This window comes from Crotalus tigris, unplaced genomic scaffold (genome assembly GCF_016545835.1).
Source record: "Crotalus tigris isolate CLP2741 ecotype Arizona unplaced genomic scaffold, ASM1654583v1 scf7180000021418.322079, whole genome shotgun sequence".
NCBI classification, from domain to species: Eukaryota; Metazoa; Chordata; class Lepidosauria; order Squamata; family Viperidae; genus Crotalus; species Crotalus tigris.
The window spans coordinates 262,903-288,169 of record NW_024098500.1 but is presented as its reverse complement, the minus strand read 5'-3'; the positions used below and the strand labels follow the sequence as shown (position 1 = coordinate 288,169).

The window sequence follows — 25,267 nt, the reverse complement described above, 5'->3', positions numbered from 1 at the left end:
GGAGTCATGCAGGTTCACCACCCAATCCGCAGCTGGTCCATCCAGGGCAGATTGCACGATCCGGATGCGGGCTTTGTCGCTGGGAATATCCTGCCCATATTCCTCCATGTAGCTGAGGACTTGGGTTAGAAAAAACCCCAAGCGTGTTGGCTCCCCTTTGAATTTCACTTCCAACGGTGGACGTCTTGGAATGGATCGGTGCCTCTGTTGTGGGTGGTAGTGCCTTCCGTCCAGATTGCCATCTGTGGTCCGGTAGGGGGTGGGAGCTCCTGGATCAGTAGATGTCCCTGGGGTTGCCGGTTCCATGTCCCCCTCGGTGTCTCTCCCTTTGCGGCTCCAGGAACTGGGGCGGCCGTAGGGTTCAGTATTCTCCTCTCCTAGGGAGCTGAGAGTTCTCTTCATCAGGTCAATAGCTTTCTCTAGGATCCAGTCTGAGTACGGTGCCCAGCTTCCTCCCTCTTCACTTGTGTGCAGGGATTTCTCCATCTCCTGCTTCCATTCTGGTTGCTTGGTCCCCCGTCTCAGGGTCACCTTTCTTGATTCCTTTCCCCACTCACTTTCTTTCCAACGCCCATCGACCAGCGAGGCTTGTGGTCCTGTGTCTCCACCACTTCTTCTCCTGAGGAATCTGGCCTCTCGGATCCCAACATCTGGCAAGGTTCCAACTGGGTCAGCGGCTCTCTTTCCATGGAGTTTTCCCCCTCTTTTGCTCCATTGTCTGACATGGTAAATTTTTGCAAAATCCCCCGGCAAGGGTCTTCCTTCCAGGTGGATTAATTTTGCAAGTCCTGTCTAATGTGAGGACCCTCCCCACTTTGCATCTTAAGAAGACAGAACTCTTGGAATAATTCTTCCAACAGGAATCCTTTATTAAGAGAAAATGGTTGCAGGCATGCTAGACAGGACTTGGGGTTCAAGCTCTCCCATTCAAGGTTTTAAAGGGTTCCCCAGTAGTCCCACCCAATCAACCCCCCTTCCAGTGATAGTTTCAAGTATCACAATTCCACTCCCTTTCTTCTTTCTTCCGTCTGGATGGAGACTTCAGATAACTACATGAAAGGCAAATACTCTCCTTTGGTATGCTAACACTTCGAGGTTACAATAAACACACATTCAGCATTTAGCTCTTTGAAGTGTAAAGAAGGAAGTGAGGGCCATAAAGCCCCTTTGTTCTCCCCCTTCTCTCCCTCTTATGGCAGAATCCAGAGAAGGCAGAATTGGGAGTTTCTATATTTGATAATTTAAAGATGAAATATAATTGGATTCTGACACTTGGTACACTTTTAAATACGTATATCAAGATTTCATGGGTATCCTTTCACTTTTATGAAATATCCAGTTTTATTTTATTAGCAGTAAAATCTAACTGAATAATCACTTCATTCTCAATATATAGAATGATTGCACCCTGCTAATTTGGCAAACAAGCATTCTGTTATCATTTACAACCTGCTAAGTATCATCCCATATTTCTGCTTCAACTTAAGAGTTCATAATTACACTGCCTGAAGAGCAATTATGCAGGTCAGACAGACAGTAAATTTTTAACTTGTATGATTTCACCAGGTTTCAAAAATACTGGTTTAACTGTTCTGATGGAAATGAGGCCATTTAGTAAAGAAATGTATCAATGTTACCTTTCTCCTCTCCTCACCTCTTCTATTAATGAGGGTTATAAAGAGAAAAACTTTGTAAAGAGAACTCTGAGAGCCTGGAATATTTTCAGTGAATTTATTGTAAATTCTATGACCCAGAAACGTTTGTGAGCATTAATCAATTTGATAGTGAAGCTTCTTTCAGGCAAAGCTTGTCAGTGCCACTGTAACACTATAAATTCATTATAAATTTAGTCAATTTATACTCCATACAAGGCAAGGGAGCAAAGCTTTATCAATAGCTGCTTCTACTTCAAAATCTCACTCTGAAAACTATGTCTGAAAGTAAATTACCAAAATATTTAACACAGAGGAATCACATGACAGTCAACATTAAATATAGCAGAAAGGACTGAAGATACTGATTCCAAAGGAAACAAATCTGCTCCAGAGTAAATACTCAATAACCTGTAGATATCTTCAATTTGAATTTGACTATTACACCCAATTAAATATTGGTATTGATCTCAGTTATCAAATAATAAAACATTTGGGCGTAGTTAGGTATCTGCATGTATTACTGTTACCATGTTTCCCTGAAAATAAGCCCTACCACGAAAATAAGACCTATCCTGATTTTTGGGGATGGGCCTAATATAAGCCCTACTTCCAAAATAAGCCCTAGTTAGAACCCCGCCCACTCCGCCCCACCTCACCATAATGGGGCGGGAGAGCGTGTGTCACGCTGCTGTTGCCACAAGGCAAGGCAGGTAGGGGAGGGGGTGAAGCTGGCCCACATGCACCACACCCACTTCCTTCAGGACCCCCCCAGCCAGGCCAGTCCTTGCTCGGCAACCTTCCCTTTCACTCCCCTCCTGAGCCAGACTGTCATCCTACGGAGGATGGGCAGGGTAGGCTCAGTCCCCCTCCGCCATGAGGGGAGTGATGGCAAAAGGCTCTGCTGATACTGTACACCACTGGAGAGGTTTTCTTAGTGCTTTGCCTCACAGATTACTTGCCCGGCGGCAGCCTCCTCCTTCTCCGCCAACTCTCCCGTGGCTTGCACCATGACCGGGTGGAGCAAGCCTCTCCTGCTGCAAGATTTGTGGTTTTTTTTTCACGAGAAGTTGAAAGGTTTAACTGAACTTTTTTTAGTCCCACAAACTCCGTTTCCCCGCGGCAGGAGAGAAACATGCCAGAGCTGGAAAGCAGGTTAGTCAATAAATGCATTCAGGGAGAGAGAGGAGCTGGGCAATGATGCGCCAAACTCTACAGTAGTGCCGGGAGAAACAGCAGGAAATGAGGCTGCCATTTCCAGAACGGAGAAGGGAGATGCGGGGCAATGCAGGGGAGCAAGTAAGTGCTCTTCTCTGCTCTACATCGCTGCGTGGAGCTGCTCCACTCCCTATTCTCCATTTTCTCCAGTGGCGGTGATGGAGGTTTGGCAGAGGGAGGCAGCAGGAGAGGCTTGCAATGCCTGTTCATGGCGCAAGCCATGGGAGAGTTGATGGAAAGAAGGCGGCTGCCACCGGGCAGGTGATCTGTGGAGCAAAGCATGAAAAAAGCCATTCCAGCAGTGCACAGCAGAGTGGAGCCTTTTGCTGTCCCTCCCCCCTTGCTCCGAAACAGCAGAGGGGGACCAGGCCTACCCCGCCCATCCTCTGTAGCATGGCAGTCTGGCTCGGGAGGGGAGTGAAAGGGAAGGTCATCAAGCAAGGAATGCCCTGGCCCTGAAGGAAGCCAGTGTGGAGCATGTGAGGCAGCCCCACCCCTCCCCACCTGCCTCAACTCGTGGTGGCAGTGGTACGATGTGCTGCATGGCCTCCTGCCACGTGTGGCCTCCTGCCACGTGTGGCCACAGAAGTGGGCCAGTAGCCCCGGAGGGTCCTGCTGAATGGGCTGTTGGTGCCGCTGCAGTGAGGTGAGGCAGGTGTCACAAAAAATATAAGACATCCCCCAAAATGTCTTATATTTTGCCTCTTTTGGAGGCAAAAATAATATAAGACTGGGTCTTACGTTCGGGGAAACACGGGTATTTTTAAATAACAGAAGATGTATTCATATAGTAATTACACAGGCAAGTTAATATTTGTTTTGTATACTTACCGGGATAACGTATGCTAGTGAATAAACACTTTAAATAATGAAAAAGCAAAAGATACAAATTATAAAATTTTCAATATTTAAAAACAAATTAACTACTGAAGGGTAAAACATATAATTACCATTAAAATGTTTTATTTTTATATATTAATACTGTTACTATTTAAGTGTTAACTTCTACCAATTGAAGGGACAGAGAAGCTAACTGCTATATCCTTGATTTTGTTTTTATTTACAATAGGTGTTCTGAATCGTATAGCTCTATGTAACCTCGTATAGCTCTATGTAACCCTAACTAGTGAGCATGTATCAGTATGTTAGAATATCTGGCAGTTATTGGTTTAAATGCTGGGTTTGTTGATGGATCAGTGGGAGGAGTTTCTAAAGGGCATTGGGAAACTTCCTGGACACAAACCAGATTGGAATGTCTTTGTCTGAAAGAAGCATGGGCCATCAGATGTCACCCGATGAGCCTGCACCATTATAAAAATGGTATGGAAGAGAGCATCATTCTTTTACCTATAGGAATGGACAAAAGATGTATTTTCCAGAAGTAACAGCATGAATGCAAGTAATCTTTCTGATTAAAATATGTTTTTTGTTATGAAATCATTTCTATTGAGTTATCTATCTGACTTGACTTAAAAGAAGGCGTTTTTTAACTCAGGGTCAGAATAGTAAAAGAATGCTCAAAGTTCATATCAACTTTGTAAAGGCAAATAGTCAATAGATAGGATTAATTTTCCTCTGATCTGCAACAGTTTAAAGAAGCAAAGTAAAAATTCTCTTGCATGTGAAAGAATGCTCAGAGTCATACCAGCTGTATAAAGGCAAAGTAACTGGATGTGGCTACATTCCTTCAATCACCTATGTGAGATGTAAAAACCCCAAATTTTGATACTCACAATACGAAGACAAGTCTGGTTAACAAAACAAAGGTTTATTGGAGAATAACAGAAACAGAATAAAAGAGAAAAGAGAAAGAATAGAAGAGAGGAGCGTTTGCAAACGCGGCCCCCTGGATCCTTCCCTATGGATTGGATTCCAGGAGCACACTGGCCTGGTTTCAGGTTTTGCATTTTATAGCCCTACAATGCATTGTCACATCTCTTTCATCTTAATGGTTTTCTCTGAAGTGGTACTTTGTTAACCTGACCTCTTCCGTCCATCTGCTGTTATCTTGTTTATCTGGAAGTCTCACTTTGGGTTAAAATCCCCTTCTTTGATAGTAGGATTTCCACTCAAAGTGTAATTTCCTATGTCAGGGAGATTTTTAGGCAGGATATAGTAAACATTTGGTCATATATTGGCATTGCATTGTTACATTTGTGTTACAGCATTACATTAGTACTAAAGAGACAGTTTCATATAATGGCATTACATTTCTACAATTATTTCTACAATTATTAAAAGAATAACTTTTATTTCCTTAATTTTTATTTCCTTCAATCCCCCCTTTTCCTTTTCCACCTGAATTTATTCTTTTATACTTTTAACAGTTCATAACTTCCTATATTTTCTTTAGATTCCTGTGCAAGCAAGTTTTCATATTCTGAGTCTTCTTTCCCCAATGTTCCTTAAAGTATTGGGCCCAAGGTCCTTCCTTCTACTAAAGAAAGTACTAAGGAAACAACAGTAGCAGAAGAAAAACTTTTCAACACATAGTCTAGGTTCTAGGAACACGTCCAATCCATTGAAGTTTTTCTCCCACTTAGATGGAAACAATTCAACAGGTAAGGCAGGTTGAAATTTCATTTTCAGGCCATCCAGCTGCAGAGTTTGTCACTGGAGAGGATATGATGGGACTTTCCATGGACTCACGCCTTGATTCCTTAAATCAGGAGGACTTGGCATGATTGAGACCACTCAGGACTGGTATTTCTAGGTGACAGTTCTTTTCACCTGAATCCACTCTCCAGGAACAATGGCCAGAGACAGGTGGTAAGGCAGCCTGGGCCTGTACTGAGATAGAAGACAAAACCTGCACCACATTATGCAAACGCTGAGTAACTTTCTTCTCTTCTTCATTGACATTTTTGAACCTTCATGTAACAAAAGCCTCCCATTTCAAAGAAACAAAAACAACTTTCCAGTTGAGGCCTATATTGACATGGCCTCACCACTAAATGTTGTAAAGCTTTTTTTTTTTAACTTGAATTTTATCACATATTTGTTTAACTAAAATATAAATACAACCATCCTGTTGTAGAAAATATTAATCATCCCTTGTGACCCCCCTTCAGTGGCTGCTTCTGTGTTCTAGCCATTGTTTTGTTGTTGTTTTTTTCTTTTTTCTTTTCAACATCCCTCTCCCATCTTGCAACATCCACCTCCCATCTTTAGTACATTCTTATTCTTTCAACATTCTAAGGCTTGTGTTAAGGCATACAATTCACACGTTTGGGCTGACCACTTTAATGGCAGTCTCCCTGCTTAATGCATGCAATTCACAAGTCTGTGCAAACAAACTTAAAACAACTTTCCTGTTTCTTTCTTTTATTAACCATTCCTTCCTTCCCTTCTGCCACTCTAGCATAACTTTTCTTTTTTTTCTTCTTCCACCAGTATTCAAAACTCCATAAACATACTTGGAGTCAGTGTATATTTTCTCCTTCTCCCTTTGTCATTTTTACACATTGCTTACATGATTCTAATAGTTGGATAGGTTTTAAGAGTATAATAAGAAACTACCCCCCCAGACATACCATCTTGTAATGTTCCAATACATCTTCTAAGACTTAATATCACACTCTATCTCACACCCTGTGCACTGAACACAATTAATACAGTGAGAGCAGCAGCAACACCCACAAAGATACCCACAAAATCAGCACATGCGGGAGGTCTTGGTTTTCCTTTGGTTCTAGATAGTAAAAGAAATATAAAGTTTAGTTCTTTTTCCTCTATTACCCCCCTTTCTGTCAGGAAGATTGACTATTAGTCCATGAAGTCCTTCGGAACTTTAGCTTCAGTGAATCTCCTTGGTGAGATTCCACCTTCCACTCCTCTGGGGCTGGCACAGGCCCTTTTACTTGGGAGTAATGGTCCAACTTTTTTCAGCTGTCCTGATAGCTGTCTCAGTGGTTAACAAGATGATGTAAAGTCCTTCCCAGGTTGGAGTTAGTTTTTCCTCTCTCCAGGCTTTTATCAACACCCACTGTCCTGCTTTGTATTGGTGTACTACAAAGTCCAAGGAGTTTGGGCAAGAATGCCTTTCTGTTGCAGGAGAGAAAAACACCTGGACAGTTCAAGTACATATTTTCTAATTATTTTATCTTTTAATTCAATTCTTGGTAATCCCTCCTTCCCCATCTACTATCGTATCTTCATTATGTCTCTTTTTCTTGTTCTTTTCTTTTCTCAACTACTTTGCTATGAACAAGTGTATACCTCCTTTAGGCTTCCTGATTAAAATTGTCTACACTTGATAAGAAATGCTAACCACCAAGATGTTCCCAAATGTCAATTTTAGATAAAAATGCCACTGGCTGCCTTCCCCCCCCCACTTCTGGGACAAAACCTCCTCCAACCTTTGTCCTTGTTTATAAATAAATTACCTAGCGAAGAACCAACAAAGGAGAGCTCACCAAACCCTGTTTGCATTTGTTAACACAAGCTCTTTTTCTAACAGTTTTGCATACTAATCTTTACTCAAAACAGCATAGCTATTTATAATCCCAAATTTTTTCTCAACTTCTTTGTTTTAACTTCACACAAAAAATAAACAAGTTTAATAAGATATTCTGAGTTAGTGAAATAGTTTTTTTTTTAAACTCTAGTATTGCTTTTAATATAAAGTTAGTCAAATTCCAATTTAATCAAATTCCATTCAGATGGAAACAGATTTCCATTAAATTTCCATTAAATAGGAAGAACATTTACAAATCTAAGCAAACAATTTTGAATCATTTCTTTTGGTTGATATTAAACAATTTAAACTCAAAAATTTCCCCCAAAAAAGTTGTCCAACAATTACTGACCCCTCTTTTGAATAGAAAAAAAATGCAAAAGTGGGCATTAAATTTTCACAGCCACCCCACCTTTCTCAAACCTGAATTCTAAGCAGAGAAAAAGTTAAAAAGATCAACCCCCCCCCTTCTCCTTTCTCTCTCTCTTCCTCTCAAAGCAACACAGCCAGAAAAAGCAGGGGGGGGAAGGGGGTTGTGTCTGCAGATAGAGTTTGAAAAGGCATTAACACACTTAACATTTGCAAAAGGGAGAGAGCAGAATAGGCAAGAAAATGATATAGGATTTCCTGCCTGAGCAGGTAACTTTGGGCTGTTCTTAAGAGGGAGAGAAAAAAATAAATAAACAAACACATCTTTCTTCACTTTGTTTGTTCTTTTGGTATCTTCTTTTCTCTTGAGGTTAGTAACAGTCATATTTACTTCACACACAAAGACTCTGACACACATATACGTACCAAGACAAGGAAAAGAGAACAGAAAACTGCTTGGGAAAAAGGTCTTCTCACTCATACACAGAGACAAACACACATTTCTCTCATTCCCCTTATTTCCCAAAACTTCCTTTTCTACCCTAGCTCCACATGGGAAACCCATTCACAGACACAAGGCATCTGCTGCTAGCAAGATGGGTTTTCCTGTTTGAAGCTACTCAATTTTACAGTTTTTTTCTTTAGGTTTACAACAACGACTTACAACAACAACCCATCTTCTTGAGAGTTTTCCTGATTATGGTTCCCTGAGGTTCTCGATTTGACGGCCACTCAAAACTCTTAACACCAGTTTGCTTCCCTTCAGGCTGGCCTTCCCCCTTGCGGGAGTAAGGGACCTCAACCTTTCGGGTCTGCACTCCTCTGGACTTACCAGTGTTCCCAGAACACAGCCCTCACACTTACACAGCCGTTATCACAGAAATCCTCCCACAATCGCTCTCCTGACCACCCAGGTACAATTGCATGCTTCCCTCCTTCGGGGCAAAAGTTCCTTACCTGGGCCAGTGCACTGGGTTACCTGGTCTGGGCTTCAGTTGTTGACTTTCTTCCTATTTCCTGTCCTTTGATTTTTGTAAACCAGAGTTGTCAATTTAGTTTGGCTCGGAGCCTGCAAAGGGAAACTAGATCTCAGATAACTTCAGGCAGTTGAAATCAACAGGCGCGCTCCTGATTTTACTGAGAACAGTGTCCCCTAGAAGCTCTTAATGCCCGCATTCTCCACCAAGATTGTGAGATGTAAAAACCCCAAATTTTGATACTCACAATACGAAGACAAGTCTGGTTAACAAAACAAAGGTTTATTGGAGAATAACAGAAACAGAATAAAAGAGAAAAGAGAAAGAATAGAAGAGAGGAGCGTTTGCAAACGCGGCCCCCTGGATCCTTCCCTATGGATTGGATTCCAGGAGCACACTGGCCTGGTTTCAGGTTTTGCATTTTATAGCCCTACAATGCATTGTCACATCTCTTTCATCTTAGTGGTTTTCTCTGAAGTGGTACTTTGTTAACCTGACCTCTTCCGTCCATCTGCTGTTATCTTTTTTATCTGGAATTCTCACTTTGGGTTAAAATCCCCTTCTTTGATAGTAGGATTTCCACTTAAAGTGTAATTTCCTATGTCCGGGAGATTTTTAGGCAGGATATAGTAAACATTTGGTCATATATTGGCATTGCATTGTTACATTTGTGTTACAGCATTACATTAGTACTAAAGAGACAGTTTCATATAATGGCATTACATTTCTACAATTATTTCTACAATTATTAAAAGAATAACTTTTATTTCCTTAATTTTTATTTCCTTCACCTACAACAGTAATTGATGGGGCCAGTCTCCCACTAAACGCCTGCAAAGCAAAGTCAGTGTGTCTGTTTGGCAGACAGCGTTTCAAAGAAGGGTGATTCAGATGCATTGTTTTGTTAATTTGCTGTTAATTCTGCAAGTAGCCACTGCATGACAAAGTTTATCTGCATATTGACAAGCATCTGCTGGCAAGGATTCATTACTAGTCAAACTCTGCATGCTAGCCAATGTTTTAAAGAAAAGTAAAAGTTATAAAGTGCCTTGTGTTTGTTTGGATGCTTCTGCTAAATTTGCATTAGGAGCTGTTTACAAGCCAACGTTTAAGTCAAAGAGATATTGTGCTGTCTATCTCAGGAAAAGTTTAGCCTTCTTCAGCCACTTTCAAAACAGTTGTTAAGGTCGTTTGCATGTATCTCCGTTCAAGAGAAGAAAGCAGTTGTGTATTCCTATAGCTCTGCTCTTTCTGTGGCTTTTCACATTTGAAAGGATCAAAGGAGTTGTGAGCGGCAACCCCCCTTCCCCCTTCCTCTGCAGGCAATTCGTCTTGAGGCAATGGTTTCAAAAGATTGTCTGTGAACTCAACTCAGTATCCTTGTTCAAATAGTTTGCTCTCAGGAACATTGCTTCCTTGAATTCTGTAGGCAGCTAATTTGCCAAAGGAGATGTTATTCAGTTGCAAGAAACCTTTCTATTACAAGCAATAGAGCCATTAGATACCTTAGCAACCAGGCCAAATTCCTCATCACTAAGGAAAGCAATTAAGCAATTAAGCTCCTCTCACAGACACAGCACTGGTGGAAAAGCTAAACTTCCCCCTCCTTTTGGAATTTCAACCATTCCAATTGGGAAGCCAGTGTTCCAATAGCAATGCAGTAGCGTCCCCTGGTGGCCAATTTGTTTTTCCTTCAGCAATCTACATGCTGGATTACGACTTGATAATTAATTCAGCCCCTAGCAGGCTCATACCAAGCCAAGCTAAGAGAACCCCTTAGAGGGAAAGAAGGTACTTCACTGCATGCTTCGCTAACTACGTAGAGTAAATCTAATAGTTAAAGAGCAAGTTACTTAAATTTATCCCAAGCTACCAACACCCCTAGAGGGCACAGAGTGAACTTTGCCAAAGTATTCACTCACTCAAGCTGACGACCAAGTTGTTCCAGTTTGAGGGAAATTAAGGAGAAGAACAAGCACAACCAATTGTCCTTGCCTATTATCACAGCTGATGACTAAGGGGTTCCAGCCTGCAACTTAACGGCCAAGTGGGAGTTTGTAGCTCTACATTTTCGCAGTGGCCACTAGCAGTAACGTGGTAATAAGAGGAATTTTGGCTAGCCTTTCTTCAGTCACCCCCTAGTGGTTAAAGGAGGAACTACATGTAAGCCTTTAATCACGCCCAGAGCCAGCCCTCTAGTGGACAAAGGGTGAACCTCGAAGGAAGAGCACCTTGGTAGCTGACACGCAGCGAGTGACCCCTAGTGGTGAAGGGGTGGATTGCGCTGAAGTACCCACAAATGCAGGAGAACGCACCCAGTGACGCCTCAACCCACAGACAGCACCCCAGCAGCTGATCTACAAGCAACAATTCCTAGTGGTCAAAATTTGCTTTAAAATAGCTAGGAAGCGTACTAAACCTGTCCTAGCCATGGCAGAGCATCTCATTGATTTAGATGAAGGGGTTCAATCAGCCAGCCTAGATGAGACACCCCAACCAGCCGGTCAAGGAAAAATGCTGCAAACAGCCAACCTTGACCTGCACACAGAGGCTGTAGCTCAAGCCTCAGTGAAGCCAAAAACATTTCAGGGTCACTATGATCTGAGACAACAAAGAAAGCCCACAGAAGCCATGCACTCACATCTGATGGAGAAATGGGACACCATCCACAAACGCCATGAAAGATGCTGGGAGAGATTATACAAACTCTACCAAGAACAGAAGAAGGAATTCTCCTCAGAACATGCGCACGCAGTGGAAGGAGTTAAGGAAGACACCTATGTGCAATGGATGGACTCTGAACGGCAACGCAAGGACATTCAGGAACAATTAAGAGACTCAAGAGTCAATAGCGAGATGCAAAGACTCAAGCTACTAAACGAGGAACGTAAGAAGCTTCTAGAGAGCTCACAGGGTTCCCCACAGCCCGAGCATCACCAGAGAGGCAGATCGGTCAACAGGGCCGAGTCTGAAGTTTCCCGCTCCTCATATGCACCATCACAACGGGCACATGTGGCTCCATCTCGCGTGTCTGAAAAGGCCTCATCCTTTTGCCATATCTCCAAGACGCATTCCAGCGTGTCACAACAATCTCATGTCAAAGACGCCTCCTGCCTTTCGAAAGCATCTTCCCGCCATAGCCGAGCATCCAGAATTTCACATGCAGAGCAAGTAATCATCGATGTTAAAGCTGCTGAAGCAGTCTTTCACGTAGCACAAGAGGAGCAGCAGAAAAAGAAGGAACTGACAGCTATAGAACTTGAAGAAGCCGAAATAGAGGCCAAGCTAGAAGCTGAAGTGATCAAAATGAAGAACGATCGAGAAGCCGAAGCAATCAAAATGAAGAACAATCGAGAAGCCGAAGCAATCAAAATGAAGAACGATCAAGAAGCTGAGGGTTGCCAGAGTGAAGGCCGATCGAGAAAATGAACCAGCTCAAATGGAGGCCAAAAGAAAAGCTATAGCAGCTAAAATGAAGGCCAAAAGAAAGGCCACTCAAGACGAGCTTGAGTTTCTTCAAAGCCAACAAGATATGGCAGACAAAATGGCTAGAGTGGAAGGCCTTCAGAGAACATTCCAGCATACCATTTTCCTGCCCAATAGGGAACAACTGGAAAATGTAGAGCGGCATAGCAGCATACAGGCCTACGTGGACAACCAAAGCGTGTTTCAGAGTGGGCAGGTGAGAGCGTCATAGCCGGCCACAAGCCCCCCAAGACCGAGTAGACGAACAGAAGAATCTCAATGACCAGATGCGCCAGTCAGCCAGAGAGTTGATGTCACAACACCTAGGTCACGAGATCTTCCCACCGTTGCTGCCCCATTGAACCCACTGAACCACACCCTCGATGGTAACCAGATGGGTCCACCAGCAATGGCAACAGCTACACAGTGGGCAGTGCCACAAGATCTTTCCACCATTGTTGCCCCACGGAACCCACCGAACTATACCATGATGGCAATCGGATGGATCCACCTGCAGAGCCAACAGTCCTACAGCAGAACCAGCCGTCACTCAGGGAAGAATTGAAAGAGCTCGAGCCACACTAGAGTCCCTGCTGCGCCAACAGGAGGCAGCGTCCCAAGGAACTGCCACCAGACCTGACCACAGAGGAGAGTCTTGAGCACCAGCCATGCCAGCCCACCAGGGAGGCAGCTATACTCCACCAGAAAGACAGACCCTCCAACAAGTAAGCACGCAGGAACTTGGGTCCCCACAGCTCAATGCCAGAGCAGAGGAGTTCAGACCAAGCCAACATGGTCCCTCACACGTGACATGGCAAAACACCCTCAGCCAACAATATGCTGAAGGAAGTTATCAGCCAGCCATAGCACACACCCCCGCTTCCGGAAGGGATGCACTACCTCCACCAAGCTACAGCCCACACATGGGATCGATGCATCCCCCAATGTATGTTGGAAGAAGGTTGGACTTGGCAGCCAGAGGCGTACGAAGATTCTCCGACAAACCTGGAAAAGACTACTTATTGTGGAAGCACATCTTCAAGCGTGCCATCAACGAAGAAAGGGCTGGACCAGATGAGGAACTTGTCCAGCTGACAGCCTAACTAGGCCCAAAATCCATAATCACTGTGAACAACATCTTCGCATCCCATTTGGGCGACCCTGACATTGGCCTTGAAAAGACTTGGGACACACTTGACAAGGACTACGATGAACCCACAGTGATGGAGTCCTCGCTTCTGGACCACGTTCTCAGTTTCCCCAACATAAGAATCTATGAACGTCAACAGCTGAAGACTTTCTTGTCGCTCATTACTCAACTACAGACAGCACAACAGGATCCTACCTTGCCTTGACCTGTTTAGGACACAAAATCCTATCATCCAAAAACGGTTGATATGTGAACAATGGATCGAGCTTTCTCGAGCTTACAGGAAAAGCAACCAAAACAAAATTTCCCCCTTTGCAGTTCTCGCTGAATTTATCAGTGACCAGGCTGATCTCTACAACGACCCCCTATACCTCTCCATCAGAGAAACACACTTCCCAACAACCAAGCGAAGCAGTCAAAACTCTGATGTAGTCAAGGGACCCATCCAAGCTACGAAGGACAGAACCACCTTTTCAGTGTACAAAACAGACATCACGCCTCACCCAAAGAAGATTCCCGACGAACGAACACCAAGGAGTTCTTATTCGAATCTTCGTCCACTAAGAAAGGGCCTGACTTGTCCAATTCAAAAGTCCTCACACTCTCTAAACGACTGCAGAGAATTTAGGAAAAAATCCCTAGATGACCGAAAGACCCTACTCAAAGAGAATAGGATATGTTTCAAATCCTGTGACTCTATGGAGCACATGGCCAAAGATTGTGCAGTCAGGGTGAAATGCCACCTGTGTGACAGCAACAAGCACCCAGCAGCCTTACATCTAGAAACTAAGAAGCCTTCTGAGGAGACACAACAAGCGACTTCGATGACAGAGACTCAAACTGACTCTGAAAAGCAGCCAAAACAGTATGGAACATACTACAGAGAGATATGCGGCGACTCACCATGCCCTCCTTCATGCTCACCCGTCTGTCTTGCAAAAGTCTACCCCAACGGGCAACCTGAAAGGGCCGTAAAGATGTACGCCATACTAGGCCCACACAGCAAAGTTACTATAGCTAAGCCCGCCTTTTTCGACCTCTTCGACCTCCCGAGTGAACTGAAGCATTTTGCAATAAATACATGCACAGTACCAATGCGCACGGTGGGGACGAAAATCACTGGTCTACACATAGAAGCAATAGATGGAAGTTTACATTTCCAGTTACCTTCAGTGTTACAATGGGAGACCTTACCAGATGTTTGCAGCGAAATCTCAACACCAGAAGCAGCAAGAAAAATACCTCACTTAGCACACATAGCCGATTTAATCCCTCCTCTAGATCCTGAAGCTGAAATCCTACTCATGGTGGGAAGAGAGGCCCCAGAGTCCATTGGCTCCGATGAAAGAATCAAAGGTCCACCAGGAACCCCAGTAGCCATTAAGATGGAACTCGGATGTGTTGATCAATCGCAAACCCCAACCCAGGTGAATATCTCAAAAATCTCCATTCCCAGTAATGGAACAGCATCTCACCTAAAACCACACCTAGAACACTGCACACTTGTGACAACCAAACCTGTTTTGGAAGCAACAGTGTTCCAACCACACCTAGAACACTGCATGCTTGTGACAACCAAACCTGTTTTGGAAGCAACAGTGTTCCAGACAAACAAAAATTACAACAACTTAGCTTTGTCCATAGAGGACAAACAAGACAAACAATGTCTCCAAGACTGGGAGTCATGGAGCGTACTCCCAAGATGTCTCCAAAGCATGCAAGTGCAGCGCATGTATGTCTCCAGCTCACCCGCCACAGAGCAGAAGAAATAATTGTACGCTTCTTTAGATGTGTCTACGAAGGTAAATGCAGCCTTAAGATGTGTCACAGTCCACAGCGGGGAGAGCCACACTTACGTTGTCTTATTTGCAACCATAAGATACGGAGTCTACAGCGGGGAGTGCTGCAGTCTCGGTGGTTTTTTGGGAAAAGCAAGACTAACAATACAAGAAGGCACACCGTACCAAGGTTAGAACTATGTGGTACCACTTTAGCTGTAAAGCTCACCAACTTGACAGCGAAGACGTTGTGCCTTGAACTACAGTCTACCACCTTCTACACAGACAGCAAGGTAATGTCAAGCTACATCTGCAAGCAAAGCAGACATTTCTATGTCTATGTAGGCAAGAGAGTGAAAAGGATTGAACATCTTTAAGCCCTGAACCATGGCAACATGCGCCAACAGATAAGAACTTTGTGAACCAAGTGAAGTGGCTCACCCTTGCCACACAGTTAACAGAATTGATCTGGCTAGAAAGTCCTGAGTTCTTGGCCTGTCCAAACAGACAGATGCCACAGAGACCAAAACGTTATGCACTTCCAGCTTCAGATCAACGTGCCAACCTTCAACCCCAGACACCCAGCAAAACATCAACCAATCCACTTCAAAATCCTGTCTAAGAGGAGACACCTGAAATTAGGCATAGTTTTGATTATCTTGATCACTTGTCTTAGTATCCCAAGAATTTACCTTACAGAAGCCTGCAAAGACCTACAGACTATTGGAGACATTTGCCATGACCCAGTGATTGACAAATGTCTGAAAGCCAAAAATTGCCTTACCCATGCATCTCACATGGATGAAGCGTGCATAGGCGAAGTGTGGGAGCACATGTTTGGTGCATCCTGAAAAATCATGGACTCTATATCACTAAAGACACCCACACCTGAAGTCCTCACTACGCTGATGACAACAGTAGCAGCCCTCTTCAATACTCCATCGGTGGTTCCAGACCTGTCGGTTCTTGAGTATCTTGAGTTTCCTGCAGCTGCTGTTCCTGATTCTTCAGTTCCAGCGGTTGTTCCTGATTCTTCAGTTCCAGCTGTTGTTCCTGATTCTTCAGTTCCAGCTGATGTTCCTGATCCTGATTCTTCAGTCCCAGCTATTGCTCCTGTTTCTTCACTTCCAGCTGTTCCTGAGTTTCCAGCTCCAGCTGTTCCTGAGTTTCCAGATGTTCCTGATCTTTCAGCCCTAGCTGTTCCTGTGTTTCCAGATCCAGCTGTTCCTGTGTTTCCAGGTTCTTCAGTTCCTGCGTATCCTGTGAATCCAGTTCCCTTTGTTCCTGAGAAATTTTGGATTCCAGTTTTCCAGTTCCAGATTTGGTTCCAGTTTCCTTTACAGGAAGAAGACCTTGTCTCACTGGGAGACAAGAACGCATACCAGAACTATTGGCCCATGGGACTTGCACATCGGGCCCACCCAGTTGATGAACTATTTTGCCAAGCTGAGGTCCAGATCGTGAAGCCACGTGAGTCAGGTCATGACTCAAAGACACTTGTACCAGGCCGATCACCGATTTGGTCCCATTGCTGATGAAGACTGAACCAGAAGATCAAACCTCAAATTATGTATTGTCTTATGCATTGTTTGATGTAACACTTGCTTAGGTTTTTTTTTTTTGCATAATTGTGCATGTTTTATATTTACTTTATAGTTATGCATGTTCCTTACCAAGTTTTCACCTATTTAGTCACAAGTTAGTTAACATTGAATATTGTATGCCTTTATCCTATGTTTTTTTTTTTCCTTCAGTTAGTTAGTAGTGGAAATATAAATTTCCAAGTGGGGAGTGTTCTGAACTGTACAGCTCTATGTAACCTCATATAGCTCTATGTAACCCCAACTAGTGAGCATTTATCAATATGTTAGAATGTCTGGCAGTTATTGGGTTAAATGCTGGGTTTGTTGATGGGTCAGTGGGAGGAGTTTCTAAAGGGCATTGGAAGACTTCCTGGACACAAGCCAGATTGGAATGTCTTTGTCTAAAAGAAGCATGGGCCATCAGATGTCACCCGATGAGCCTGCGCCATTATAAAGATGGTATGGAAGAGAGCATCATTCTTTTACCTATAGGAATGGACAAAAGATGTATTTTCCAGAAATAACAACCACAGCATGAATGCAAGTAATCTTTCTGATTAAAATATGTTTTTTGTTATGAAATCATTTCTATTGAGTTATCTATCTGACTTGATTTAAAAGAAGGCGTTTTTAACTCAGGGTCAGAATAATAGGACTATGTGATATTAGATGTTACTAAGGTAAATACCTTATCGCTGAGGTAAATGTCAATAGGAAGAACATCTTTAGTAATAAATCTTTGATTTTCTGGATAACTGAGGAAAGCAACTAATAGCATTTCAACAAAACTGATCGTCGTAAAACATAAAACACACATGTGAAATTAAAAGCAAGAGTATTGAAAGAATTAAAATGTTATAAGGCAGTAGAAACATAAAATATCAAGACAGTTTTTGGATAATTCATGATTCTACTGCCTTATAACATTTTAATTATTTCAATACTCTTGCTTTTAATTTCATGTGTGTGTCTTACGATGTTATTTGGGTTAGTACATTTTGTTTACTGCTGCTATTTTTCAATGTTATAATTGCTCCTGTTTATACACAATGTTTAGAGTTAATGTCAGGATCTCCATCATCGGCCTGGCGCCTTAGTGGTGTTTTGCCATCAAAAGGGAAGGGAGAGGGGAGACATTTTGGGTAATCCACACCTTTGTATCTAATGATGGGAAACGGGGAGAGGGAGTGAAGAAGACCAGAGCTGTTGATACCAGTTAGAGTTTGGGCATCTTCAAGGCTACTTGTCCTGGGTATGAGAGTCCAGCAGCCTAAACAACCCAGAGTTTCCCACAATATTGTAGCAATCCTGGATTGGGTGGCAACAGACTGGACATTGGGAGGAGGGATGGGGAACGGTGGGCTTGGCTCTTTGTATCAGTGAGTGGAAACTTCAGTTTCTGCCTCACCTTCCTGCAACCAACAACTTTAGTAAAAGTTCTTTTAACTTCAATAAATTGGAATCGAGAGTTTGCTTTCCTAAATTATTGTTTTGGGGCAGGTCTGCCATTTAGATTTTGAGGAATCTGTATGTTATATTTAGAAGATATGTGTATCTTGACTCATATTTGTAAAACACATTTCTAGATGTACTTTGTACAGAAATATCAGTCTCATTTATACAGAATATAATAGGTTAAAAAGATAGTTGTATAAATGTATTAGAAATATACACATACTTGAATAATATTTGCATTAAACAAGTATATTATTATTATTATTATTATTATTATTATTATTATTATTATTATTTATGAGACTTATATACCGCTTTAAGTGCAAGCACTCTCTAAGCGGTGTACACCAGTAAGCAATGTATATATATATTTACATTGCCCCCAACAATCTGGGTCCTCATTTTACCTACCCCGGAAGGATGGAAGGCTGAGTCAACCTTGAGCCGGTGAGATTTGAACCGCTGACCTGCTGAACACAGTCAGCTAAAGTGCCCTGCAGTACTGCACTCTAACTGCTGCACCACCTCGGCTCTTTTTTTTTTATGTAAAATTGTAACTGCCTGTTATATTTTCTTTTTGCTTGTATTTTTTCATAGTTTTGCTAAAAGCACTTTTTACATGCTTTTTTCTCTTTGACGATATACGTAAAATACTTGTAAAATACTGTGTACTGCATCATCAACATGACACATAAAATTTAAACAAATACACATCAAAAGTGGATAACTTGAAATATAAAAGTATCAATCGCACATGTATACATTTTTGAAAAAATGAATTCATTTTATCATCTTCAGTAACAAACTTTTTTATATAATAAAAAACAAATCCTACAAAATTATATAATCTATGCAGTAAAATAAAAACATGCGATTTTCATAGTGAATATCAGGAAATGCCACAGAATTTCTATAAAACCATATTATAGTTCCTGATTTTACATGTATTATAGGATTGGATTGTGATCAATAATCTAGGAGTCATTTTTAAAAATATAAGTCAGAACAGAATCATATATAACCCCCTGCTCACATGAGGAAAAGAATGTCTTTCAGAAAAAAATACGATAAGGCTGCAATTACATATTTCTCCATAAGGGACAATATGTATTCTGTGACATTATGTGAGATGAGGAGTCCTTCCCCAAGTCTCCTGTTCAATAGGCTATCACATAGAAAAGTTCTAATGGTCAGATTGATTTTGCACTGCTGGTCTGTATAAGTTTATTAAAAGAAGCATATTGGTTCTTTGTAAAAGACTTGGATTATTTTTCTGAATAATGCTGGCAATTAATGGAACAATTTTACACACAAGAAATAAGTGTGTGAAGAAACGACTAATAATATGCCCCAGACATCAGACAGTTCACAAAAAACTATAGAGATCCGTAAAAATTATTGGATCATTTGAAAGAACATGCTGCAAAGAATGTACTAATCAAAAAGACTACATAAATCCACTGACCAGCATTCTATTAATATTCACTTATCATTGGACAGATGTTTTTTTTTTAAATCCAGCTTGTATCACTTTCTTCCACAGTATCTAATTGTAGCTCATTTTTTTTTTAAAAAGAATACTTTACTCTGTGTTATAAGGTAAATCAGATTCTGTGGTTTTGATAACATAGATGTGAAAATGTCACTTTCCAAAAACAAGGAATAATTTTCCAAATTGTTCTGCTTACCTGGCTGTGAGACCTTTGAGCTGTTGAAAACTGCTTCTTGCAGGCTGCTACAAAGAGGCTGGGAGATTGAGTTACCATGGAGATCTTTACATTCAAAAGTGGAGAAATCTGGAATGATACAATGGAATATTTTGTCTGGTGAACCTTAGAATGAAAACAAACATACCCTATGGCCATCTTCTCCAGTTTATTTGCCACTATCAGCAAAAAATTTACTATGTAATCAAATGAAAACATAAATTTAGACAGTTAAATGCTCATTAAAAAAATTCAAATGGATAAGCACTGACGCTTAGTCCCAAATTCAGCATCCAGAACTGCCAATGTAGCAGTAAAAGCACTTAATGAAATCCAGCAGATTTATTACCAATCAGTCGTTTAGTTTACACATCACACTAAGTGTATATAACGTCCTTGGTTTTGAGCCTTAGCTTATGGCTCAGGTTACCAGGTCTTTTCAAAAACATAGTTGAAACAAGGCATAGTTTAATGCAGTAGAGCAGTGGTGACAAACCTATGGCACCCGTGCCAGAGGCAGCACTCAGAGCCCTCTCTGTGGGCACGCGCACCATGCCCCAGAGATGGCAACTGTCCCTCTTCAACCAGCTGCCCGCTAACTTGCCAAGGTGCCACATGGCTGGATGCATCCCAGCATGGCTGGTTTCTCTCCCCCCCGACTGATCCCTCTTGGCCTCGCTGCTCTCCTTTTCCCAGGCATGACCCACTGTATCACCTCCTCAGCTGTCGGCTGTCCAGCTGAGAGGCAGCTTCCCTGAACTACTGGCAGTGGACTGCGGAGCCCCAGAGTGCGCCAGTCGAGGGACTGGCAGGCTGTGGCTGCTGATGGACAGTCGGCCCCCATGTGCTCACTGGCCTCTGTGGGGGGGGGGCGATGGTGTCAGGCAGCAGTCGCCCCGGCCCTGCCTTGCCCTGAGGCAATGGCACGCCCGCCCTGCCTCGCCTTGCCTTGCCTCACCCGGCAAGATGAACCTCCTGCCCACTGCCCCACCTGCCAGAGACCCCCTGGATCTTTCCCAACCCTGCCCGGCCCTCACAGGCATCCCTCCCCACGAGAAACATCGAGGTGACCGCACCCACCTTGGCCACACCCACCCATCTGCCATGACCACCACAGCCAGACCCACCCAGTGGGCCAGGCCCACCCGGCACCCGGCAATAAATAAGTAGGTTTTGGGTTGCAGTTTGGGCACTCGGTCTCTAAAAGGTTCGCCATCACTGCAGTAGAGGTTACTCTTGCTTAACACTGTCTTGTTTAGCAACTGATTGAAGTTATGACTGTACTGAAAAGAAACTTCAACTGGTTCTTGTGCTTACAACTGTCATAGCATAACTATGGTCATGTGTTCAAGGTTTGAGTTGCTTCACAACTGGTTTAAGTTTATGGTAGCCACAGCATCCCATGGTCAAGTGATCACAATTTGCACACTTCACAGTTGGCTTCCAATGAGCAATACAGTTACAACTTGTCAACTTGTCACTTAACAATCACATGGAAGTGAAGAAGTAAACCTATGAAAGTCATGCTATATTTTCCTTAACACCAACATCATTCAGCCAGTGTTTTGGGTCCCAACTGTGGTTGTTAAACTAGGACTACCAGTATGCAAAATCAACTGGATGATATGTGGCTATATGAATTAAGATTTGATTTGGTGCTAAATAGAGAATATATTACTGGATTTCTATGAAGCTGCTTGGAAGTGGAGATTATCAGTATAAGATAATTATATCCCCTCAATAACACTTTGACTCCATGCACTCCATATGGATTTCTTGAAACAGTATGGAAGTAGTTTGGCACTGCCTCCTGGGATAATTTGTCCAACCTCCCTAGCCCTTGACTTTTCAACCAAATACCAATCAGGACCAAGCTTGCTTAGGTTTGATGCTAAGATAAACAAGGTGCTGCCACTTGCAATGATGTTCACTATGTTGTTGTTAGTTGCGAAGTCGTGTCTGACCCAAGGCGACCCCATGGACAATGTTCCTCCAAGCCTTCCTGTCCTCTACCATCTTCTGGAGTCCATTTAAGCTCACGCCTAGTGCTTCAGTGACTTCATCCAGCCATCTCATTCTCTGTCATCTCCTTCTATTGCCCTCAATCTTTCCCAGCATTAGGTTCTTTCTCCAGTGAATCCTTCCTTCTCATTAGATGGCCAAAGTATTTGAGTTTCAATTTCAGGATCTGGCCTTCTGGAGAGCAGTCAGGGTTGATCTCCTTTAGGACTGACCAGTTTGATCGTCTTGCAGTCCAGGGGACTCGTAGGAGTCTTCTCCAGCACCATAGTTCAAAGGCCTCAATTCTTTGGTGCTCAGTCTTTCTTATGGTCCAACTTTCACAGCCATACATTGCAACTAAGAAAATTGGATTTTCACTATACAAGCACTCTAAAAAGAAGAAAAATGGTGTGCTCTTTCATGCAGTATAAAATGGTGAAATGTGCTTACATTATGCCACACCTGAACTGATGCCACACCTGAACTGAGACATCAGAATGCAAAGGGAGAACTCCTCCATATCAACTCTCTTACCAAAAATTAAAGTAGCACTGGGATGGACAGAAAGATCTGCCACTGTACTCAGCGCTGTTGTGGTTTTTTATTTCGTACTATTGGTATTCCATTTGAGAAAGACTTTATCATAAGAATACAGAAGATGCTTTCTATGTAAAAGTTCAATTCCCAAATTCTGCAACTTCAAAAAACTTCATGAATTAGAGCCCAGAAAAGCATAAATAGCAGATAAAACGGGGCAAAAAAGTATTTAGTCAGCCACCAATTGTGCAAGTTCTCCCACTTAAAAAGATGAGAGAGGCCTGTAATTGTCATCATAGGTAAACCTCAACTATGAGAGACAAAATGAGAAAACAAATCCAGACAATCACATTGTCTGATTTGGAAAGAATTTATTTGCAAATTATGGTGGAAAATAAGTATGTGGTCACCTACAAACAAGCAAGATTTCTGGCTCTCACAGATCTGTAACTTCTTCTTTAAGAGGCTCCTCTGTCCTCCACTCATTACCTGTATTAATGGTACCTGTTTGAACTTGTTATCAGTATAAAAGAGACCTGTCCACAACCTCAAACAGTCACACTCCGAACTCCACTATGGTGAAGACCAAAGAGCTGTTGAAGGACACCAGAAACAAAATTGTAAACCTGTACCAGGCTGGGAAGACTGAATCTGCAATAGGCAAGCAGCTTGATGTGAAGAAATCAACTGTGGGAGCAATAATTAGAAAATGGAAGACATATAAGACCACTGATAATCTCCCTTGATCTGGGGCTCCATGCAAGATCTCACCCCGTGGGGTCAACATGATCACAAGAACGGTGAGCAAAAATCCCAGAACCACATGGGGGGACCTAGTGAATGACCTGCAGAGAGCTGGGACCAACGTAACAAAGGCAACCATCAGTAACACACTACGCCGCCAGGGACTCAGATCCTGCAGTGCCAGATGTGTCCCCCTGCTTAAGCCAGTACATGTCTGGGCCCATCTGAAGTTTGCTAGAGAGCATTTGGATGATCCAGAAGAGGATTGGGAGAATGTCCTATGGACAGATGAAAGCAAAGTAGAACTGTTTGGTAGAAATGCAACTCGTCGTGTTTGGAGGAGAGAGAATGCTGAATTGCATCCAAAGAACACCATATCTACTGTGAAGCATGGGGGTAGTAACATCATGCTTTGGGGCTGTTTCTCTGCAAAGGGACCAGGACGACTGATCTGTGTACAGGAAAGAATGAATGGGGCCATGTATCGTGAAATTTTGAGTGCAAACCTTCTTCCACCAGCAAGGGCATTGAAGATGAAACGTGGCTGGGTCTTTCAGCATGACAATGATCCCAAACACACCGCCCGGGCAACAAAGGAGTGGCTTCGTAAGAAGCACTTCAAGGTCTTGGAGTGGTCTAGCCAGTCTCCAGATCTCAACCCCATAGAAAACCTTTGGAGGGAGTTGAAAGTCCGTGTTGCCCAGTGACAGCCCCAAAACATCACTGCTCTAGAGGAGATCTGCATGGAGGAATGGGCCAACATACCAGCAACAGTGTGTGCCAACCTTGTGAAGACTTACAGAAAACGTTTGACCTCTGTCATTGCCAACAAAGGATATATAACAAAGTATTGAGATGAACTTTTGATATTGACCAAATACTTATTTTCCACCATAATTTGCAAATAAATTCTTTCCAAATCAGACAATGTGATTGTCTGGATTTGTTTTCTCATTTTGTCTCTCAGAGTTGAGGTCTACCTATGATGACAATTACAGGCCTCTCTCATCTTTTTAAGTGGGAGAATTTGCACAATTGGTGGCTGACTAAATACTTTTTTGCCCCACTGTATCTATGGTTCTGGAGAGAGGTGACAATTTGTCCAATTTCAAATGGAAGAGGAATATGGAAATAAAGAGGACAGGGCTAGAAAACAAACCTAAAAAAGCTGCCTTCCAGATTGATTTGGACCCTGCAAGGAATAGAATCAATCAATCAATCAGAATGGAGTTGGATCACGGAAGGGCGGTAGCTCTTCCTCTTGATCCGGGGCAGCTCTTCAAACCAATAGGGAAAAGACTGGCCATAGTAATATGGCTCGTAGCTAAGCTGCTGACAGCCAAAGTCAAATTTACCACCAAGCACTTTGAAAGCAACGTGGATGAAACTGGGTGAGATCTTATCGTCTCTTTACCCTAAGTACCTTCTTCCTGTAAAAGGTCTTTGAAGTATCTTCCCCCTGTGAGGAGAGAGGGAAGGGCATTTCTATCCCACCCTCTAAGAATAGCGGCGTCTGACTACCCAGAGGAATCAAAGCATTAAAAAGAACAACTTTAATCTAAGTGGATTTATATGTTTCTGAAACTTGGGGACCAAAATTGTTTCCTGTTTTTATTGGAGACTCTTGTTTTTATCTACAAAAAAGAAATATAACCAGACAAAGAATTAAAAAAAATTCGGGACACTTGGTATGGCAATTTGTTATTTCCCAAAAAGAGACTTGGCTCAAAGCCCAGACCTTGATAAAACTTCCTTGTCCTTGGTACTATCTCTGAAGACTTAGTTGCAAGAGCAAAATTGGCTTATTTGAACTGTGAATGTAAACCTTTACTGACTTTTGCTTAACAAATAACTTTTACTAGAAAGACTATCCACAAAGAAGTGAGAGATGGATGAAGACCAGGAAAAGATTCTTGCTATGCTGAAAGCAATACATGAAACCGTTCTTTTAGCTTGTGACAAAATGAGACCTAAAATAAAAGATCAAGATGCCAGCTCAGATGTACAAAGCCAAATTATGACTACTACCAAACAACTAACAATGCAGAAGATAACAGAAGAAGCGGGACAACCAAATATTAAGACAGAGGACTCAATTGACCAACAAATACAGCTGATGGAAAATCCAGAAAAGGATGTGACAACACTGAAAACAGAAATGACTTTCTATATGAAT

The 25,267-nt window shown here is 42.5% G+C and overlaps 1 protein-coding gene and 1 long non-coding RNA gene across 2 annotated transcripts; one reads left to right on the top strand and one right to left on the bottom strand.

Moving 5' to 3' along the window:
- Positions 1-4,622: 4,622 nt before the first annotated feature.
- On the bottom strand, positions 4,623-7,159 carry LOC120296647. Its single transcript, XR_005553548.1, has 2 exons — positions 6,522-7,159; positions 4,623-5,679 (listed from the first exon to the last, which is right to left on the bottom strand). It is a non-coding gene; the product is annotated as an uncharacterized LOC120296647 (long non-coding RNA).
- Positions 7,160-8,029: 870 nt separating this feature from the next.
- LOC120296646 (uncharacterized protein C2orf16-like) lies at positions 8,030-14,861 on the top strand. The gene is made up of 2 exons (XM_039318495.1): positions 8,030-12,011; positions 12,045-14,861. Exons 1-2 carry the CDS (start codon positions 11,103-11,105, stop codon positions 12,099-12,101), a joined length of 966 nt encoding a protein of 321 aa, XP_039174429.1. The 5' UTR covers positions 8,030-11,102; the 3' UTR covers positions 12,102-14,861.
- Positions 14,862-25,267: the final 10,406 nt, after the last annotated feature.